This window comes from Callorhinus ursinus, unplaced genomic scaffold, assembly GCF_003265705.2.
Source record: "Callorhinus ursinus isolate GAN/ISIS: 27379988/994484 unplaced genomic scaffold, GSC_fseal_2.0 scaffold2, whole genome shotgun sequence".
NCBI classification, from domain to species: Eukaryota; Metazoa; Chordata; class Mammalia; order Carnivora; family Otariidae; genus Callorhinus; species Callorhinus ursinus.
The window spans coordinates 53100770-53121677 of record NW_027397064.1 but is presented as its reverse complement, the minus strand read 5'-3'; the positions used below and the strand labels follow the sequence as shown (position 1 = coordinate 53121677).

General features: G+C 39.2%; 1 protein-coding gene across 1 annotated transcript in view; it reads right to left on the bottom strand.

Annotated features, from left to right (window-relative positions):
• The window catches only part of PDE11A (phosphodiesterase 11A), a 382192-nt gene that overhangs the window by 168305 nt on the left and 192979 nt on the right, over positions 1-20908 (bottom strand). Inside the window, exons 7-9 of the mRNA XM_025849540.2 lie at positions 6244-6319; positions 3750-3817; positions 2914-3006 (exon numbers count right to left, since the gene is read on the bottom strand). Of these exons, the coding sequence (XP_025705325.1) occupies positions 2914-3006; positions 3750-3817; positions 6244-6319 (237 nt within the window). The remainder of the gene's footprint in view (positions 1-2913; positions 3007-3749; positions 3818-6243; positions 6320-20908) is intronic.

Sequence of the window (20908 nt, the reverse complement as noted above, 5' to 3'; positions counted from 1 at the left end):
CACAGTGAATACCATTCTCAATGGGGAAAAACTGAGAGCTTCCCCAAGGTCAGGAACATGGCACGGATGTTCAGCCTCACCACTGCCGTTCAACATAGTATTAGAAGTCTTAGCCTCAGCAATCAGACAACGAAAAGAAATAAACGCATCCGAATCGACAAAGAAGAAGTCAACTTCTCACTCTTTGCAGATGACATGCTACTGTATGTGGAAAACCCAAAAGACTCCTCCCCAAAATTGCTAGAACTCTTACAGGAATTCAGCAAAGTGATAGGATATAAAATCAATGCACAGAAATCAGTTGCATTTCTATACACTAACAATGAGACAGAAGAAAGAGAAATTAAGGAATTGATCCCATTTACAATTGCATCAAAAACCGTAAGATACCTAGGAATAAACCTAACCAAAGAGGTAAAGGATCTGTACTCAGAAAACTAGAGAACACTCATTAAAGAAATTGAGGAAGACATAAGGAAATAGAAAAACATTCCATGCTCCTGGATTGGAAGAATAAATATTGTTAAAATGTCTATGCTACCTAGAGCAATCTATACATTCAATGCAATTCCTACCAAAATACCATCAACCTTTTTCACAGAGCTGGAACAAATAATCCTAAAATTTGTATGGAACCAGAGAAGACCCCAAATAGCCAAAGGAATGTTGAAAAAGAACATCAAAGCTGGTGGCATCACAATGCCAGTCTTTAAGCTCTATTACAAAGCTGTCATCATCAAGACAGTATGGTACTGGCACAAAAACAGACACATAGATCAATGGAACAGAATAGAGAGCCCAGAAATGGACCCTCGACTCTATGGTCAACTAATCTTTGACAAAGCAGGAAAGAATATCCAGTAGAAAAAAAGACAGTCTCTTCAACAAATGGTGTTGGGAAAACTGGACAGCCACATGTAGAAGAATGAAACTGGACCATTTCTTTACACTGTATACAGAAATAGACTCAAAATGGATGAAAGACCTAAATGTGAGACAGGAATCCATCAAAATCCTAGAGGAGAACACAGACAGCAACCTCTGTGACCTCAGCCACAGCAACTTCTTGCTAGACATGTCTCCAAAGACAAGGGAAGCAAGGGCAAAAATGAACTATTGGGACTTCATCAAGATAAAAAGCTTTTTGCACAGCAAAGGAAACAGTTGACAAAACCAAAAGACAACCGACAGAATGGGAGAAGATATTTGCAAATGATATATCAGATAAAGGGCTAGTATCCAAAATCTATAAAGAACTTATCAAACTCAACACCCAAAGAACAAATAATCCAATCAAGAAATGGGCAGAAGACATGAACAGACCTTTCTCCAAAGAAAACATACAGATGGCCAACAGACACATGAAAAAATATTCAACATCCCTCGGCATCAGGGAAATCCAAATCAAAACCACAATGAGATACCACCTCACACCAGTCAGAATGGCTAAAATTAACCACTCATGAAACGACAGATGTTGGCGGGGATGCGGAGAAAAGGGGAACGCGCCTACACCGTTGGTGGGCATGCAAGCTGGAGCAGCCATTCTGGAAAACAGTGTGGAGGTTCCTCAAAAAGTTGAAAGTAGAGCTACCCTAGGACCCAGCAATTGCACTACTAGGTATTTATCCCAAAGATACAAATGTAGTGATCCAAAGGGACACCTGCATCCGATGTTTACAGCAGCAATGTCCACAATAGCCCAACTGTGGAAAGAACCGAGATGTCCATCGATAGATGAGTGGATAAAGAAGATGTGATATATATGTATCACACACACACATAGGAGTACTACTCAGCCATCAACAAAAATAAAATCTTGCCATTTGCAACAACGTGAATGGAACCAGAGGGTATTATGCTAAGTGAGATAAATCAGTCAGAGAAAGACAAGTATCATATGATCTCACTCATATGTGGAATTTAAGAAACAAAACAGAGGATCATAGGGGAAGAGAGGAAAAAATAAAACAAGATGAAATCAGAGAGGGAGACAAACCATAAGAGTCTTAATCATAGGAAACAAACTGAGGGTTGCTGGAGGGAAGGTATGGGGTAACTGGGGGATGGACATTAAGGAAGGCATGTGATGTAATGAGCACTGGGTATTATATAAGACTGATGAGTCACTGACCTCTACCTCTGAAAGTATTAATATGTTATATGTTAATTAATTGAACTTAAATAATAAAAAATGCTATAGCTACTTGCAGCTAAAAAAAAAATGATGGGTTTGGAGCAGAATACTTTTAAATCTTTAAGTTTCTGTTCTAATGTTGTAAGTAGAGTTTAACGTCTTAGTACTTTAAAAGAGCATTGTACCATTTGAGAAAAGAAACAAGCTGCGATCCAGGGAGAACTATTTTGGGACTTAGTCTGAGGGGAGATGCAGTTTAGGTCTGGGGAATAGGTCGGAGTTCTCGGTGGGAGGTGTACGTGTTTGTGGCGGGGGAGTTGGAGAATGACAGGAGCAGCTTCCCCCACCTGGGTCACATATCTTCACAGTGAAGGGTTCTTCTATGGTAAGAAAAGTTGTGAATTTCCAGACTACCTATACATATTCAAAATAAGTTCATAATGCATTTAATTTTAAATAAATGCTGACAAATTGTTTTTGTATCATCACTTTTAATAAACCTAACACATAAAATCTATATCTAACTGTGCAACATATGGATGGTCTTCAAGGAATCTGTGAACTCCCCAAAATTGTATGCAAAATTGTGTGCATAGGTGCATTGTTCTAGAAAGGGTCTGTGGCTTTCATCAAATTCAAACACATGACTCTAAAATAATTAAAACCCAATGAATAGGTAATTAAAAATTGAGAAATTAGTCCCATAACAAGGACCTTTTTTCTCTCATAAAATTAGGGCTTTTAAGCATATGATTTGGACATAAATACTGACTTACATCAAGAGCCACGGACTGCTTGGCCCAAGACTTCTTCACTTGATCATACATAATTGTGTTGTTGATGCCCAGGCCACAGAAGATGACAAAAGCCTAGGAAAGAGAAAGCCCACTAATTAAAAATTGCAATAACTCATTGGTATAATCTAATATGAAAGCAGGCAGTCATCAGAAATGGGTCTGAAAATATAATTTTATTGTACACAGAGGTAGGCCTTGGGGAAATATGCACATTAAAATTCTTAATTACTATTGTCATGTAACAACTTTATAGCTCACATTGCACATGAGAAAAAATTATTAACATAATGTCATGGTGAAGAAATGACTTTATAAATTTAAAGACATACTTACAGTCTTACCAAATGTGTTCTTAATTTATTTAGGTCGTGGACTGGTTTTAGTAATTCCATTCCATTAAACTAAAGCACCCTCTTTTAGTGGCTAGGCTATAAAATATTTTGGTGAGGAAACCAAGTGAGCATACCCATGAGGTAAATGTTATTAAGAGGAAGGAAGATAGATCTAGAACCAGTTAGTAAAGAAGCTGTGAGGTATTCTCTCCTAGAGAAAAAATAATCATGGGGTTTTCATGTTGGTTACTGTTGGTGCAAAGTTTAGAAGGATGCCTGTTCAAGGCCAACATTTCCAGCTACAGGACAGACTGGAATAAAGGGAGGCTTGAAAACACAAGAAAGGAGATGGCCGAACTTGCCGTGGAGCTGGCTGGCGGTCTGGCAGCTACAGACATACTCTTGACAGATTTTGGCAAGCTGCAACCAGGAGACTATTGGTGACTCAGCCCTAGCCTTTGGTTCACAAATTTATTTTCTTACCTCAAAAAGTCGTTGATCTGCATCATCAAAAGCTTTCCCGTCAAGTCTATTTAACACTTGAGCCACTCCTGTGGGAAGAGTTTGGGTGACGTGGTCATTTTTAGCACTGGCCACTGTATTACTATAATATAATAAAGCCCAGCTGACTCAATACGTCCCTTAGGTAACTTCAGACACTCAGTCTAATCTCTGGTCTTCCCACTGCCTGCTGTCGCCATGGGACAGATTTGAGGTACAGCGATGTGGTCTATCTTCAAGGATGTGTTATCCAAACAGGGTCACAGTGAAGCCTGGAGTTCTACTGGGAGTCAGTCTGATTCCTTGAAAATGGTTTTCAGGAGAACTGTGCACAGTGACTCGGATATGTCTGACAAATATACACACTCATATACACATATATGCAATTAGATATACACTGAATATTAATAACTGTGTGTATATACATATGTGTGTCTACATATATTTATGTAATTTTTTATGTTTTCAATCCCGTGGAACACAGTGCTTGAGCGAGGCAGGATGACATCATGATTAAGAACATGGGCTCTGGTGTCACACTGTCTCAGGTCACATTTCAACGCCACCATCAGCTGTTACCTTGAACAAGTTACCTAACTTTTTTAGCACTGAAAATCCTCATCTGTAAAATGGGGATTAAAATGTTCACTATCTCAGAGGGTTATGAAGATGAAATGAGATAATGTTTGAATGTTTTAAAGCATATTGCTCCACATGGAGTGAACATTCAAGAAATGTGGGGGATTGTGGCACAGTTAACCTTCAAAGCAAGGTTAGATCTGCTGCCCTCTACCAATGGGGTACACACACTTCTAACAAACTTAATTCCTATGTACTTCCTCTTTCCAAAGTTCATTTCCAGCATTGTACCAGATGTTTTGGGGCAAGACTCTCAAAACATACAACTCTAACCAGAAAAACTGAACAATCTTGAAAAACATTCTCCTGTGTCCCCATTTGGTACAAACAAAAAATAGCTATAATTCTGAAGCATACCTGTGTTTTTTAAAACACCTACGTTCCCCCTAGGGAAGTAAGGCATCATATGCTAGAAGACACGTATAATGACATATATAATGAAACACAAATCTTTAGCGTGTAATAGGCAAACTGCAGTCTTAATCTGGAAAGAATAACAGATGTTTACTGTTACGAATGAAAGCTAGGACCGTACTTGAGATTGCCATTGGACATCAACAGATAGCACAGAAAGAGTGTTTCTTATGCACTTTCTCTTCTCTTTAAACTTAAATATATTTAAAACTATACATTATGCAATTCAACACTTTGTACTAGGGGCTCGAATTCCCAACTCTTAGAACATTCTTTATGTTCATTAATGTACCAATATTTTTCTGCAAATTAAGCAAACTGATGAAAAAATTCTGTTACAGTTCAAGTCTTGATAATATTTACAGTATACTAAATCCTTTGATAAGTAGCAGTGTCTTACAGTTTAACGGACAATGTTGGAGGGAAGCAAAGAAAGGCAAATGCACTAGTTACCTTGTGTCTCTTAGAAAAAAAATCATGTTTTAATTATGTTTCAATAATTTTAACGCCTCCACTCTTTATGACTTCTCTACTTTACCCACTGACTTCTTTCTTGGGTTTGATACTTTCCTGACAGAGGTTCTGAGGGGAGGGAAAGGAGCAAAGGAGGGAGAAAAAACTTGGAAGCTGCTTTGGCACACAGTTCTGTTATTCTGGGTCAAGTATAACCTATTTCAGAATCATCCAGACAGAAAGATACATGCTCAGTATATGTCTAATAATGCATGTTCTTTTTCCTTTGCATGTACTCCATGTGTAAAAGCATAGATGGAAAATACAGATGTAGTGGGAAAATCTGTATAGGAGTTAGGAGGCCTGACTTGTAATCCCGATCCTGCTACTAACTTTCTGTGACTTTATTCTGGTCTTTGTGTGATTCCACCATCCCACCTCAATTTCCCCAAGGTAAAATAGGAGAGTTGTATTAGTTGATTTCTGAGATCCCCTCCAACTTCAAAATTATTGATCCTTAGTTAAAAGAATAAATCTTTGTTCATTGTTCTGGTTAATGTCAATTCATTAGGCGTCTGCACTTACGAAATTATATGAGAGAATGAAACATAGGTTGATGAGTCCTGGACATAAAGCGGGGAGCAGGTATCACTTCTTGGCCTTTTTGCTAAGATCAAGTGTAAAAGGGGGGAGCAGGTACAAAAGATATGGTGTATTTTAAAGTAAATCTGTCTTTCTTTTACAAGAAGTTTGCACTGGGGCACCTGGGTGGCACAGTTGGTTAAGCATCCAACTCTTGGTTTCATCTCAGGTCACGATCTCAGGGCCATGAGACTGAGCCTTGCACTGGCTCCACGCTCAGCATGGAGTCTGTGTAAGTTTCTCTCTCCCTCTGCCCCTCACCTGCTCCCCCAAATGAAAAAAAAAGAAAAAAGAAAAAGAACTTTAAACTATTTAGGTAATGTCTTACCAATTATTTGGTGGTTGCTATTCCAAATAGGGACGCAGAGAACAGATCTTATATGAAACCCCGATATCTGGTCAGCCTAGGATATAAGAAAGTAATTAATTAAAATTAAACATTATTTACCCATTTCTGACTTACAGCTTACCACTCTTCATAACAGACATTTAAAAATAGCTTTTAAAAAGACACATTATAATCTCTTTTTAAATGCATACACTCACCTGCCTCTTTTAATTTAAAGCATCACAATAGACATCCTAAGGAGATCAAACCCCAACCAAATATGAATCAACCAAAAGACCCCTCACCAATGCTACCTCCCGCAATCCCTGTAGCCACGGAGAGCTGGATGTAAAACTCTCTCTTTTTTTTTTTAAGATTTTATTTACTTATTAGACAGTGAGCGAGAGAGAAACAGCATGAGAGGGGACAGAGTCAGAGGGAGAAGCAGGCTCCCCACTGAGCTGGGAGCCTGATGTGGGACTCGATCCCAGGACTCTGGGATCATGACCTGAGCCGAAGGCAGTCGCTTAACCGACAGAGCCACCCATGCGCCCTGGATGTAAAACTCTTGATCGTGATCATACCACCAGACAAAAATTCTAGCAACAGTTTCTGCTCTGAGTATTTAAAACATTTTAATTAAACTAGTGGTCAATATTTCTCTTTGTTTGGGCTCAACTGTTAGTAAAAATATTTTGAGCCTATAATGCTGCCATATGCATATATACTTTTAATACTCTTTCTCTCTCTCTCTATATATACATATATATATTTATACATATATATTTTTTTAATTTTATTATGTTATGTTAGTCACCATATAATACATTATTAGTTTTTGATATAGTCATCCATGATTCATTGTTTTCGTATAACACCCAGTGCTCCTCCATGCAGTACATGCCCTCCTTAATACCCATCACCGGGCTAACCCATCCCCCACCCCCCTCCCCTCTAAAACCCTGTTTGTTTCTCAGAGTCCATAGTCTCTCATGGTTCATCTCTCACTCCCATTTCCCCCCCCTTCATTTTTCTCTTCCTTCTCCTAATGTCCTCCATTGCTATTCCTTATGTTCCACAAATAAGTGAAACCATATGATAACTGACTTTCTCTGCTTGACTTATTTCACTTAGCATAATATCCTCCAGTCCCATCCATGTTGATGTAAAAGTTGGGTATTCATCCTTTCTGATGGCTGAGTAGTATTCCATTGTATATATGGACCACATCTTCTTTAACCATTCATCTGTTGAAGGGCATCTTATCTCTTTCCACAGTTTGGCTATTGCGGACATTGCTGCTATGAACATTGGGGTGCATATGGTCCTTCTTTTCACTACATCTATGTCTTTGGGGTAAATACCCAGGAGTGCAATTGCTGGGTCATAGGGTAGCTCTATTTTTAAATTTTTGAGGAACCTCCACACTGTTTTCCAAAGTGGCTGTACCAACTTGCATTCCTACCAACAAATGTTGGAAAGGTTGTGGAGAAAGGGGAACCCTCTTACATATATATTTTTTAAGAGATTGAGCACACATGAGTGTGGGTATGGGGGTGGAGAGAAGGAGAGAGAATCTTAAACAGGCTCCATGCGCAGTGGGGCTCAATCTCACGACCCTGAGGTCATGACCTGAGCCAAAATCAAGAGTCAGACGCTTAACCAACTGAGCCAGCTAGGTGCCCCAGTACTCTATATTTTTAACATCACTAATTTACTATATATATTATAAAATCATATACAAAAAATTGAAGTTGCAAAAATATATGATAAATGTAGAGGTTCAGAGATCTTCTTTCTATACTCTAGCAGACTGTCGGATGACATATTTAAGATAGGAAGATACAATTACTAGGATCAAAAACCATCATTCAGTAATAAGCTCCACTTAATATTAAAACCAATGGTCCATATCTAACTGTTAGATAAGAGCTACTAAAGACTGATAGGGTGTTGGTGAGTTCATATGACCTTGATGTCTCGTGAGAAAGGTCAACCTGTCATCCCAATACTATAGGGGAAAAAAAAGACATCAAGGTTTTAGATCATGGTTATTGGGGAAATAAAGGTACTCTTTTTCTACAATGTTCATTGTAGAAATTAAGTGCTACATATTTTAAAAACATTTGAAATTGGGAGTTCATTTACATACCTAAATTTTATGTTTAGATTGTTTTGGTTTTCCTCTGAGAAATTAATTTCCCAGGTATCTTCTATTCTTGATACCAGCATGTTCATTTCTTTTTTTAAAGTATTTGTTTGGTTTTGCTCAAGAAATCTTTCCCTACTCCTAGCTCATGAAGATATTTTCCAAATCTTTTCCTAGAATCTTTGTTGTTTTAGCTTTCACGTCTAGATTTGCAAACTGAAAGTGATTTTCGAGAATAGTGTGAGCTAAGAGTCAAGACTCTTCTAATGTATATTTATTTACCACCTCCTATGCACCAGACACATGGCTGGGTTTGGAGGATATAAAAAAAAAAAAATGAATTTAAACAGTTGTGTGAGGAGCTCACAGTGTAGTAAAAATAGAAATAGTTAAGATAAAATAAGTGTCCAAGTAAAGCAATTTCAAAATACTATAGAAAAGCCAGCAACCCTTTTTAGAGAAATGAAGAGTAGCTTTAGATCCTTATAAGTGGGTCTTCAAGGACAGTGATGGCGCTGATGATGCTGAGCTAACGTTTCCTGGATGTTCAGTTCCTGTCAGGCACTGGGTTCAGCACCTTCACACGCATTATCTTGTATACTTGTTAAAACAACCCTGCAGGTAGGTCCTGTTCACTCCCTCCCTCTCAGATAAGAGATTAACTGCCTTGAGAGTGGAGAGACTGGTTCAAAGGAAGTCAGGCAATAACAAACACATCCATCAAAGTTATCTTCCGAAAGAAACAAAGTGGTTTTCTTTTTCTCCCTCCGGCTGCAGTCTGACTTAACAGCAATGCTAGTGAGCAGGCAGAGGAGGAGGTGGGTTGTACAGAGGTCTGGGAGGCATCAGCCACAGACTCAGGCTAGCCAGAGCAGCGCTAGAATGTCTGGGTCTGTTTTGTTCTGCTGAGGGTCACACCCAGCGGTCGGTAGTAGGAGGTATGGTTGCCTCTGCCAACTCTGGGACAGCCGTAGTCCCACGCTACCTGTCCTAGGAGATCTGCAGCAGCTGAGGAACGAGGTCGCAGTGCAAGAAGACAAGGACATGCAGTGAGTGAAAGAAACAAGGAGAGAGACAGCTTGAGAGGCTGGTGGTGCAGAAAAACAAACCTTAGCCTGTTTATTAGTGAAATAAGAGAGAATTTTGTTTACCAAAAATTATTACAGTTCCCCCAAAGAAGTTTCTATTCTGGGGAGGTTCTCTCATCCCTGCCGAGGATAACATGGAAATTTCAGGGTTGAGGAAGAGTGGCTGGAGTTCGCTGATGTGGGGAACACAGGAAGTCTGAGCGAAATGATTCCAAGTTCAAGTTCCAGTTGGGAAGGTGGTGGAGAGAAGGAGTGGCTGAGGCACTCACCTCGGAGTCATCAGCCTCTGGTTTGGACTAAGTGAGTAAAATCGTCAAGGAAGAACTTGTGCAAGGAAAAGACGAAAAGGATGAAAACTGAACCTGAGGGGGCAGGGTATTTTGGGCAGAATGAAGAAGGTGGGGTCAGTGCCGAGGATGGAAAAGAACTCCAAAGCTCGTAACCTCAAGGCTTTGTAGCATTTCTATTGCGTGAATACACTGCTACAACCTTTCCAGAAACAGATTTATTGATGTGTATCCAGAGTGTAAAAAGTATAAATACCCTTTGACCCATCAACTCCTGTGTCTAGAAATTTATCCTATGGTGGTTATTATAGCTCTACACAAAAGTTTACATAGAAAGGTGTAAACCGTAGGATTCCTAATGATAATGCTATTTTAGAAATAACCTGAATACTCAACTGGAGGGAGTTGGTTAAGTAAAGCCTAGCACATCTATATAATGGAATATTATCCATCTAATTTAAATCATGCTATAGAAGAATATTTGTTAAACGTGGAAAATTTTAATATATTAAGTGATAACTGTGTGTGTCTGTAGGTATACAAACACTTATCATATACATTGGAAAATCCTGGAAATATAACCACAATAGTCCCCTCTGAATTTTTTGCCTGTGGGAGTTTCTGTTTCTTTACTTTTTAAATAGACTTTACTCTTTTAGAACAGTTTCAAGTTCACAGCAAAATGAGTGCAAGTACAGAGAGTTCCCATCCCTTGCCCCACACATGCACCTCAGCCTCCCCAACTATCAACATCACTCACTGGCGTGGTACATTTGTTACAACTGATGAACCCACACTGATACACCATTATCATCCAAAGTCCCCAGTTTACATTAGGGTTCTCTCTTGATGCTGTACATTTCACAGGTTTTGACAACTGCATAAAGACCTGTAGCCACCATTATGGTATCATACAGAATAGTTTCACTGTCCCTCAAATCCTCTCTGTTCCTCCTGTTCATCCCTCCATCCCTGCTCAGCTCTGGCCACCACTTTTCTCCCTCTTCCCCCCGGCCCCGCTTGACTGAGATACAACTGACAAAATTAGAACATGATTAATGTGTGATTCATGATGATTTAATACATGTATACATTGTGAAAAAATTCTGCCTATGGGAGTTTTTAAATTACTGTTTCTGCTTTCTAAATTTTGGATAATGAATTACTTGTAGACATGGAGGAAAGTTATTTTCTAAATAGAACTAAAGTGGAACAATAGTGTCAAATTTTGCAGAATAGTGAAATAGGATAAGCACCAAAAATGGGTGATTAAATTTAGCAGCACAGAAGGATAACTGAAGACAAAGACAGGCAAGGCAAGAAGGGATGGGATGAGAAACAGAAGTCAAGTGTTTAGTTCTGAAGGAGAGGAAGACCATACTGAGAGAGCGGAGATGCACTGGTCCAATGCTGGAGGCTTGCGTGGGCTGAGCACAAGAGGAGAGGAGGGGCAAAAGAGAATGCTGAGAATGTCTTTAAATCATTCCCACTGCAGATGAGGGAAGGAAGTGAAACTGGCACCAACTGGCGATGGGAACAGGGAAGAGAGAGTGGTAGTGATCAGCGTGCTTGATGCGCCCAGCACGATGGGAGATGGGGAGTAAGAAGGACAGCAGAGTATGATGAGAGTGAATTTTTTGATTTTAAGATCATTAAGGCAATCCTCCCACACTCCCCCCCCCCCCCCCCCACAAGACTTGTCTATCTGTGACAATGCTGTTGTTTCTGGAAAGTTAAACAAATCCAGGTTAGTTAATATGACCATATGAAACATCAAGGGCTGGGAGCATATATCAGGGGTGAAGGAGAAGAGATGAAGCCCATCAGTGGAAGCACAAGACACCTGAAGAATGAATCCCAAACAGGGATGAACAGGAATAACAAAGTAGGAAGGAAAGAATCATCTCTGTTCATCACATAACCCCAGGTCTTCAGATCGTATCAGTCAACGGAGCTCAAAAATATCTTTGGTCTTTTGACCCCGACCAAGTCACCAAAACTCTCTCTGTCTCAATTTTGTTATTGACATTTATCTCGTGTGCACCAGAATGTTAACACTGGCTGTCTCCAGATTTTAGCATTATAGTCAAGTCTCATCTTTTTCCCTTTGTGCTTTTTCTTATTTTCCAAGTTGTTTTGTAAGAATATTTGTGAAAGGGTTTCAAAATTTGTAAGGTGTTTTGCAAATGTAAATATTACTAATATTGAGAGGAATACCTGCCCCCAAATATCTGCCCCACTGTTCCACAGGGTTCCCGCTCAATCATTCTCAGTTTAAAACTCACATTGTTAGAGTCCCAAATGTTAGACCATGTGAGACCAAGCAGCCTTTCTAGAAGGCTACAGTTTATTAAAATAAACATATTATCGGAAAGTGCCTACTTCTTCCTAATTAAAGATGTGTATACCTAAAAATTTTGTCTAGTGTCTGTCTTCACTGGGGCTTCCTGGTAAATGGATCTACTTGGAGCCATCAAAATACACTTGTCATATTCTCCAGCCTCTCAAAGATGGTCAGTGGAAATGCTAAGTGAATTGGTGGTACTATAACACTATTCTTTATATTCAATGTGTTTCCTTTCCCTACAAAGATACGTACAATTTTAGCAATTATTTATTTATATATTCATATATTTATTTATTTTTAAAAGATTTTATTTATTTATTTTAGAGAGAGAGAGTGAGTGAGAGAAAGAGAGAGAGTGCATGAGCAGGGGGACGGGTAGGGGTAAAGGAAGAGAGGTAAAGGGAGAAGCAGACTCCCCGATGAGAGCGGAGCCTGACGAGGGGCTCCATCCCAGGACCCAGGGTCATGACTCGAGGCAAAGGCAGATGCTTAACTGACTGAGCCGCCCAGGCACCCCAGCAATGATTTAAAGCAATACTTTATCTCCCAAATGTCAATCCACCAGAGAGAAATTCTGGTACTAGGACAAGCTGAGGGTGGAGATCTTCTGACATCAGTCCCTTGATTTTTCTGAAACAGTAGAGAGGCAGTTTCTTTTTGCCTACCTCACCTACACTTAGGATCAGTCCTAATGGCTTCTGGAACATACCTATCAATGATTCCTTAAATTTCTGACAAAAGTATTCCTAGAAAAATAACTGACCTTTGGGCTTACAACTGAGGTATTTTCTTTACCACCTACGCAGCAAAGTCTGTTCCACTATTAGAACCATGGGACCCCTTTCTGTCTTCACTCCCCACAGCTACCCCATTCTACACCTTATTCAAGTCTTATTAACCCTCCTAACCTTCCTCATCTTCCTGGTCATCTGGAATTGTTATATCCACTGTCCAGTCTTCAAACCCTACTCCCTGGAAGGTATCTCAAACTGGCTTACACTAAGTATCAGCGACTGAGAGATTACTGGTAAGCAAATGCTTTTCAGCAGATTCACGGAGCTCTATCTCTTAATGGTTTCAATTTTGCACATTTCGTTTGTAACGGCAGCATAGCTGATAGACCAGAAGACATTATAGGAAATAGATAATGAATTGTCCTGCTGGGCTAGCACTCAGCATCCCAGACTACGGGAGTGCTTGGCTGTGAGGCTCTGACAGGTGAAATGGGCTTTAATGCTTTAAGTCAAAGGAGCCCCCATTAACCTTAAGTGTTACATGACAAGGGCAAGAACTATTGAGTTGTCTTCAACAGGCTTTAGTAATAAAAAAAAAAAATCAGAGAAAGAATTTCAGATGGAAAAACTGCATAGGATTGAAGCGTGATGGATTTAGGGTCATGACACCTTATATTTAACTGTGTAACTCTGGGCATCAGCTACCCATGGCAGAGGAGATCTGGGTACTGATGGGTTTCCCACTGCTCCTAAATTTGTAACAAATACATACACCACCAAACCATCCGTGCATAAGGCCTGCCCTACTTTTTAGTTATTTTCTGCCATCCCCCCCCACCTTCCCGAACCTTTCTTATTTAAATGTTCGGTCCAATTGTTCATTCCTGCTGCAGACAGAGGACAAACTCTGCACATAATGGCTCTGAAAATTCTCTCCATAACTATACAAATGGGGGGAAATACTAAATTAAGCAACAGAATATTATACCTTATAATGACTAAATAATGTCTTGTGCATTAGTATGTTTGTTTTAAGGTATTCTTTTGAATCTAGTCTGAAAAGAAGGGCAGAAAGCTTCACAGATAAGGCATTAGAGTGTAACTAATTATTGGCAGTTGAATTCATAAGCACAATTCCAGCTAAAAGCAAGACCAGAATAACTGTTTACAGAGTGACTGTATTTGTAAATAGAGTATGCACTCCAAGAAATCACCTAATACAGCAGCAGCTCATCTGCAAAGACACTTTATGTACATGCTGTGGGGACAGTCTCAGGCAAAGAAAGATCTTAGGATAAAATCCATGCAGCACTCTACGCTGGCTAGGGCAATAGAAAATAATCATCTGAATTCCCCAAAGATACGGCAAGGCAAGTTAATGCACTTAGATCTTGCATTATTTCAGTTCTGGTTCTGAGTAATAATTTATAGCTTTTAGAGGGCTCACCATAGCCTGGCAAAATATAATTTCACATAAGATATAAAGGGTCTAAAATTTTAAAATATCTTTGTAATTTTGCCTGATTACGAAAATAATACAAATACTTGTGAAATTTTTAAGTAAAAATAAAATCAAAATCTCTAATCTTTCCATCTCTAGACATGGCAACTATTAACAGCTTAGTGTAAGTTCTTTCTATCTTTTCTTACAAATATATAATATGCTCATGCATCAATTTATGATATATTCAACAATATATATGTTCATAAATAACATAGATAAAATAACCAACAACGTTGAACAATAATGACTATTAAGTACTAAACATTGTTCCAGTTGTTGGGGAGAATCAGTGAGCAAAACAGACAAAATCCTCACCTTCATTGAGCTTACATTCTAGTGAGAGAAGACAGATGGCAAAAAATTTTTAAAAAATACAGAAATAGATTACATGTTGGAAGGTCTTAGGAATTACAGAGAAAAAATAAAGCAGGATAAAGGGGATTTAATATCAAAGTTGTTAGGCGTTACTATCAGGTAACATTTGAAAGATGACTTTAAAGAAGTGAGGATTTGAACCACACAGATATAGGGGGAAAAGTATTTCGGCTGAGGGAATAGCCAGTGGAAAGGCCCTGAGGTAGGTGTGTAAGCAGTATATTCTAGGAATAACAAAAAGTCCAGCGTGGCTGGAAAAGTAGGAGTCAGGGCTGGGGCCAGATGATGAGGTGCCAGATTGTGTAGGATATTGGAAACCTCTGAAAGAATTGTGAGTTTGGCTTTTATTCTAGTGATGACATAAGGAGACTTTGAAGAGTTTGTGAGCAGAGTTGTGATAGGATATGATTAAAATTTAAAAGCATCTGGCTATAGAGCATAGAGGGGCAGAGATTAAGAGGTTATGACCATGAAACAGTCCAGAGATGAGGGTGGCTTAGACCTGGGTAGTAGCAGTTGAGTGGTGAAAAGTGGTCAGGTTCTGAGTAAATTTTGCAGGTAGAGCCAGCTAGACTTCCTGATGAGTTAGATGTGCAACATGAGAGAATGATGCCTATAAAATTTTTGTCATAAGCATCAGGAAGGATTGAGTTGCCTTAGTAGAGAGAGGGAAACAGATAGAGAGAGGAGTAGGCTTGGGAGAAAAAAGATCGTGAGCTCTGTTTTGGACATGTTAGGTTTGAGGGGTCTATTAGAAAATATGTGTATATATGTACATTTATCATTCTATACATAGTTCTATACTTTATTCTATACATACTTCTTTGTGGGTTTTTTTCTCGTGACATTTTTCCATAGCAGGACATATGGAAGGGATATTTTTTGTGGTCATTTTTATAGTGTGGCAGGCAGAATTCTAAAGATGGCCTCTAAGATTCCCACCTGCCACCCTCTACTTTGTACAAGTCTGGTAGAATCCTCTCCCCTTGAGTGTGGGCAGGACTTGTAAATATGAGAGGTTCATCACTTCCTTGATTAGGTTATGTTATGTGGCAGAGGTGATGGGATAGCCACTCTTGTGATTATGTAAGTCACTCCCGACATCATGTAAGCCTCTGTCACAGCCAACTGGGTGAGATTCTCCTGTTGGCTTTGAGCAAGTGAGCTGCCATGTTGTGAGAGGACCATATGGCTCGTACCTAAGGGCAATCTCTAAGAGCCAAGAGAGACCTTTTAGCAGCAGCCATTAAGAAAAGGGAAAGCTCAGTCTACAACTGCAAAGAACTCAATTCTGCCATCACCCGAATAAGCTTTGAAAAGTGCCAAAATCCTCATGAGAATGCCACCTGGCCAACACTTTGATTTTAGCCTGTGTGACACTGGAGCTATACCATGCCCAGATTTCTGACCTACAGAAACTTTGAGATAAGAAGTGAGTGTTTGTCTTAAGCTGCTGAATTTGTGGTGTCTTGTTAGGCAGCGATAGAAAATTAATACACATGGTGTTCTGTCAGTGTCTTCAGGAGCTGAGGATGGGCACCCTCTTCCCAAGGAGCAAATGGTGGGTAAAACTACAAAACCTACCACCTATATGATAACCTGTGAACATGAGTGTTTCTTGAGCCACTATAAATAAATATAATCAGGTATATCTTTTCTGTCTTCCATCCTTTTCATGGAGGATGTAACAGAGTCTTGTAACAGAATAAACATAGAGCGATCTTCATAAGGTTGCTGAATTTAAAGCTCAGAAATTTAGTTCTGGCTCTGTGAGTATCTTATATAACCATTCTGTCATAATTTTCCACCCATAAACCAAGGAGTTTTGGCCTTAAAACCATGCAGGAGATCAAGCCCAGCAGGTGCCGCTCCTCAGAGTCAACTCAAACAGGCAGACAGAAGGCAAGTAATCACAGTGGCTGCCCTCTAAGTTGCTCTGCTCCCCACGAGGAGGGACCTCCATTAAATATTTAATACAATCACAAAGAGAATACACAGCAGGTAGACAACTATGATTATCTGCCCCATAGCCTTCACAGCAAGCTCTTGGCAGCACCTGGAATGGGCTTCATATCACATGAAACACAACCCTTTGTAGTTTCTATTAAAAGGAAGACCAACAGTTTCAAAACTGAGGTTTCAAAATAAGGATCATTCTCTTGCTGCATATCTTTGGGCAGAGTTTGTGAGGACTTCCCAGAAGTTATTAGGTAGAAAAGACACTGCAATTGGAAATCTAGTTCCCAGTTTAGCTGTACAGTTAAGGCAAAGCTTGGCAGAGTAAATTCTCTCTTGTTAACAGAAAGTAGCCATTCGCATCATGAATCCCCAAATTGACAAGCTTCCCGTGTTAGTCTAAACTGGAGAAGAAACTACCAAATGCACATGAGAAGATGTATTGGGGTTGGCACCCAGTTAGCGATCTGAAGACTCCACAAGATGGTTCACTGGGCAAGTCATTCATTGGTGGCTGCTGGACAATTTCATTCATGGAAGAGGGAACATCTCTCTGTGCAGTGCCCATGATCAGGCGCATCCACTTAAGCTCAACAGGAGCAAAAACTAAACTCCTATTGTGTTAAGCCATGGAGATTTTGGAGTTTATCTATTGCCTTAACTGATACTGTGGTTTGAATGTAGGCAACAGGGCTGTGTTTGAAATATACCAGAGTAATTGGTTTTTCAGCTATATGTTTTAAAGATTGGTGGATTGTTTGGGCCTGGACAGTGTGGCTGGCTCCTGAAATTTGATCATCCTTAATGTGTATTGGTAATCTGGCCCCTAGATGTCTGACTATTCTTGTTAAAAGCCAAGTCTGCATATTGCTGGCTCCTTGAGGAGAGGATATGGTGACCATCTCTATGGCAGTCGAAGGCCACAGGACATGCATCCAGCCTTCACCACCTCTGTAACTAACATCTGTTACTGTTCCTCCTCTGAGAAGACAAAGAAAGACCTGGCTGACTTGAAGACCTACAGGTTATCAGATTAGTGTCACCATCTCCTCTTTACTGTCAACAAACAATCAACCTTAACTCCCCTCTTTGGCTCGAGACTTTCCTCTTCTTTCCCCACTGTGTCTGGGGATGAAGAGAATTGAAGTTGGCTTGTCTATAACCAAGGTCTGCTGGTCTGCAGCTCTGTGTAAAGGCCCCTCACTTTAGAGAAAAGGACCTGCTTCTGCCAACTTGCTCCTACCCCAAAAGAAGAAACTTAATCCTTAATCAGATAAATATCTTCACTGACATTTCTATAGAACTGCATCATTTACAAAATATTTATATAGCATTTTACATGTTACAATATATATGCAAGTAGTGTGCCCAAGATGACTCAGCAGGTGAGTGGAGCAGACTGGACAAAGAGGTAGGTCTACTGGCCAACATTCATTTGCCTTTGTGGATAGAGGAAAGATGGAGTGGTGATTCCATTGCCCAGGCAGCCCCTTAGCAGCTGGTCCCTATAGGAGACCAGTCAGAGAATTGAATTAGGAATCAGAAAGTCCAGTCGGTTCTGTGTCCTATCTCAAGGAAGCTGTGTGGCCTTAGGCAAGTCACTTCAGCTCTCTGAGTCTGTTTCCTCATCTGTAAATTAAAGAAATCTCTTGTATTCCTATTAACTGAAAGTTGACACATCTATAGTATAAAACCCCAGAATAAGACCAATCCATTTTTGGGTGTTCTATCCCAGGACACTACATTGTCTGGTGAATTGGGGTCCTTCTTCATGTTCAGTTAAGAGAATTCAAGTTGTCAGAATTAGCCACTGAACCATTGAGAAATTTAGGATAGATACCAGCGTTCAGGAAAATATATATTTGGCAGATTTAAGTTCATTATATAGACTTAGGTTGAGAAAATCTGTAAGAAAAATAGGAAATGCTTTGAAAGGGATTACCCATGCTACCACTCTGCAAATTATCATTCTTATTAACCAGCTTCAAACTATTCAGGGAAGTCAATGAGTGTAGTGGACCAAAAAGCAAGCACCTTTTCCAGTGGAGAGAACTCTGGGAGATACTCCATTAATCCTGGATTAAAAAATTATTTCCTTATTTTCTATCAGTAATAAATAACTAATCAATTATAATTACTGATAAAAATTATGGATCCATAGCAGACCAAGCGGAGAGGACTCAAACCTTTGCAGGAAGACAACACAGTTATAAAAGTTACCCTCTACCTCTAGGATGATTCCAGAATTACTTTTAGTGCAAGAACGAAGCAATTTCATTTTGTCATGACATTTTTTTTATAGTGAGGAAAACTTTTAAACCATTAATAAAAATATTATCTGAAATGGTTGTCTTTATCTTATGATCTACACCATCTTACATCAGGCTTCATGGGGAGAAGGTTGGAGCCTTTTAGCCTCTTGGCATCGTGACTTAGTCTGGAGTCTCATTCATTATTAACATAAACAGTTGACAAAATGCCCTGAGGCAAAATATACTTGAAAAGGGAAGAAGCCTAAGCAGATAAATAATTTTGCTTTTCCTAGCAATACACACACACACTATAACATACACACACATTCATAGAACACATCTACTAAATGCCTACATTTAGGCAAAATTCTCTCACTCACCTCCATCTACATTGCTTAATTCCTTACCAGTTTTTTTCCCTTAGCATGAGAAGGGAAACATAAAATAACTTTAAATTCCAATACCATGCAAAGAGACCATGTAAAAATCATATATAATGCATCTTCAGATTTGCATTTGAAATCTAGTATTAGGTATGTGACAGATTGAAAGCATTTTAGGTGAAACACCAAGAAAAAATGTTGGTCTAAGTACATGCTTTATTTTATCAGAGGGAAGAAAGTGATTTCAGGAAATAGTCATTGCTTAACCTACCACAGTTTATTGTCTTCAGGCATCGTTGCTTCTAACTACTGGATAAAAGCATGAAATTTTTATGACCAATCCCACAGAAGTAACTGCTGCATTTTTGCTCAGGAGTCCACACTGTTCTTTTTATAGATCAGTGGAGCAGGCTGCTTTATTGGAATGGACTATAAGCACAGAGAAAAATGTAAAATGGCTGTATCACTAATCAGGAAGAGATGTGGTAAGAGTCTGCAGACATAAAGATATGGTATATCCAATATCACTAAATTGTATGAGCAGAAGTATTCCTGAGATATTAATTGTGCCTGCTACATGTGCTGTTTCCCATAGGAAAAAAAAAGACCAATGACTGGACAAGAATTTTTCCTTCCCTGATGAAGGCAAACACGTTGATAGCCTATGACCCAGCATGTCATTCTCCAACATATAGACACTAGAAAAACTCTTGCATGTGTACACTTAGAGACATGTAAAAGAGTGTCCTTAGCAGCTATGTATGTAATAACCAAACATGGAACCCAAATGTCCATCAACACCATAGTGGATAAATAAAGCAGGGCTTATTCATACAGTGGGATACTTGGCAGCAGTGCAAATAAATGAATGAACTGCAAACTCACATGACTCAGGAACATATGTTGAATGAAAAAGCAAGCCACAGAAGAATACATACAGTATAATATAATGTATATAAAGTTCAGAGACATGTAAGATATAATGATATATTTGGCATGGATTCAGACATATGCAATGAAACTATACAGAAAGGCAATAGAATGTTAAGGTCACATTAGGATAGGGTTACCTCTGCAGGGAAAGCAAAGGGGGAAAGGATTAGGGAAGATCTGTACAAGGATTCACAAGTAATAATCATGTTCTTTTCTTAAACTGGGTAGTGGGTGTTCACTGCCTCATGTTTCGTTATACCTTTACATATGGCTAATTAACCAACTTTTTAAAATGGTGTAATTTGTTGATTCTTTTTTTCCCCCCAGAATTTGACTTCATGATCCAAAGCTAGGAGCAGAATAACAGTAATCCATACCAAACTTAGCATTAAAATTTGGGATAGGAATCAATCATGACCCCTTGACATCTAATCTAACATGATGACCTGGTAACAAGGAATTGGCAACGAATGATTTTTCTGCATAGAAGCCTTTCAGTTTGTTCAGCTATTACTGATGTCAATAATAGGGTATTGAAAGCATTCCTTCATAAAACGATGTTTAGATATCTGTTCTTCAGTATTCTCTCTCTAAAAGCAAGGAAGAAAGAAACAAGGCAAAACACAAAACTTTGTCAAATCAGTCCTAACCCAATCA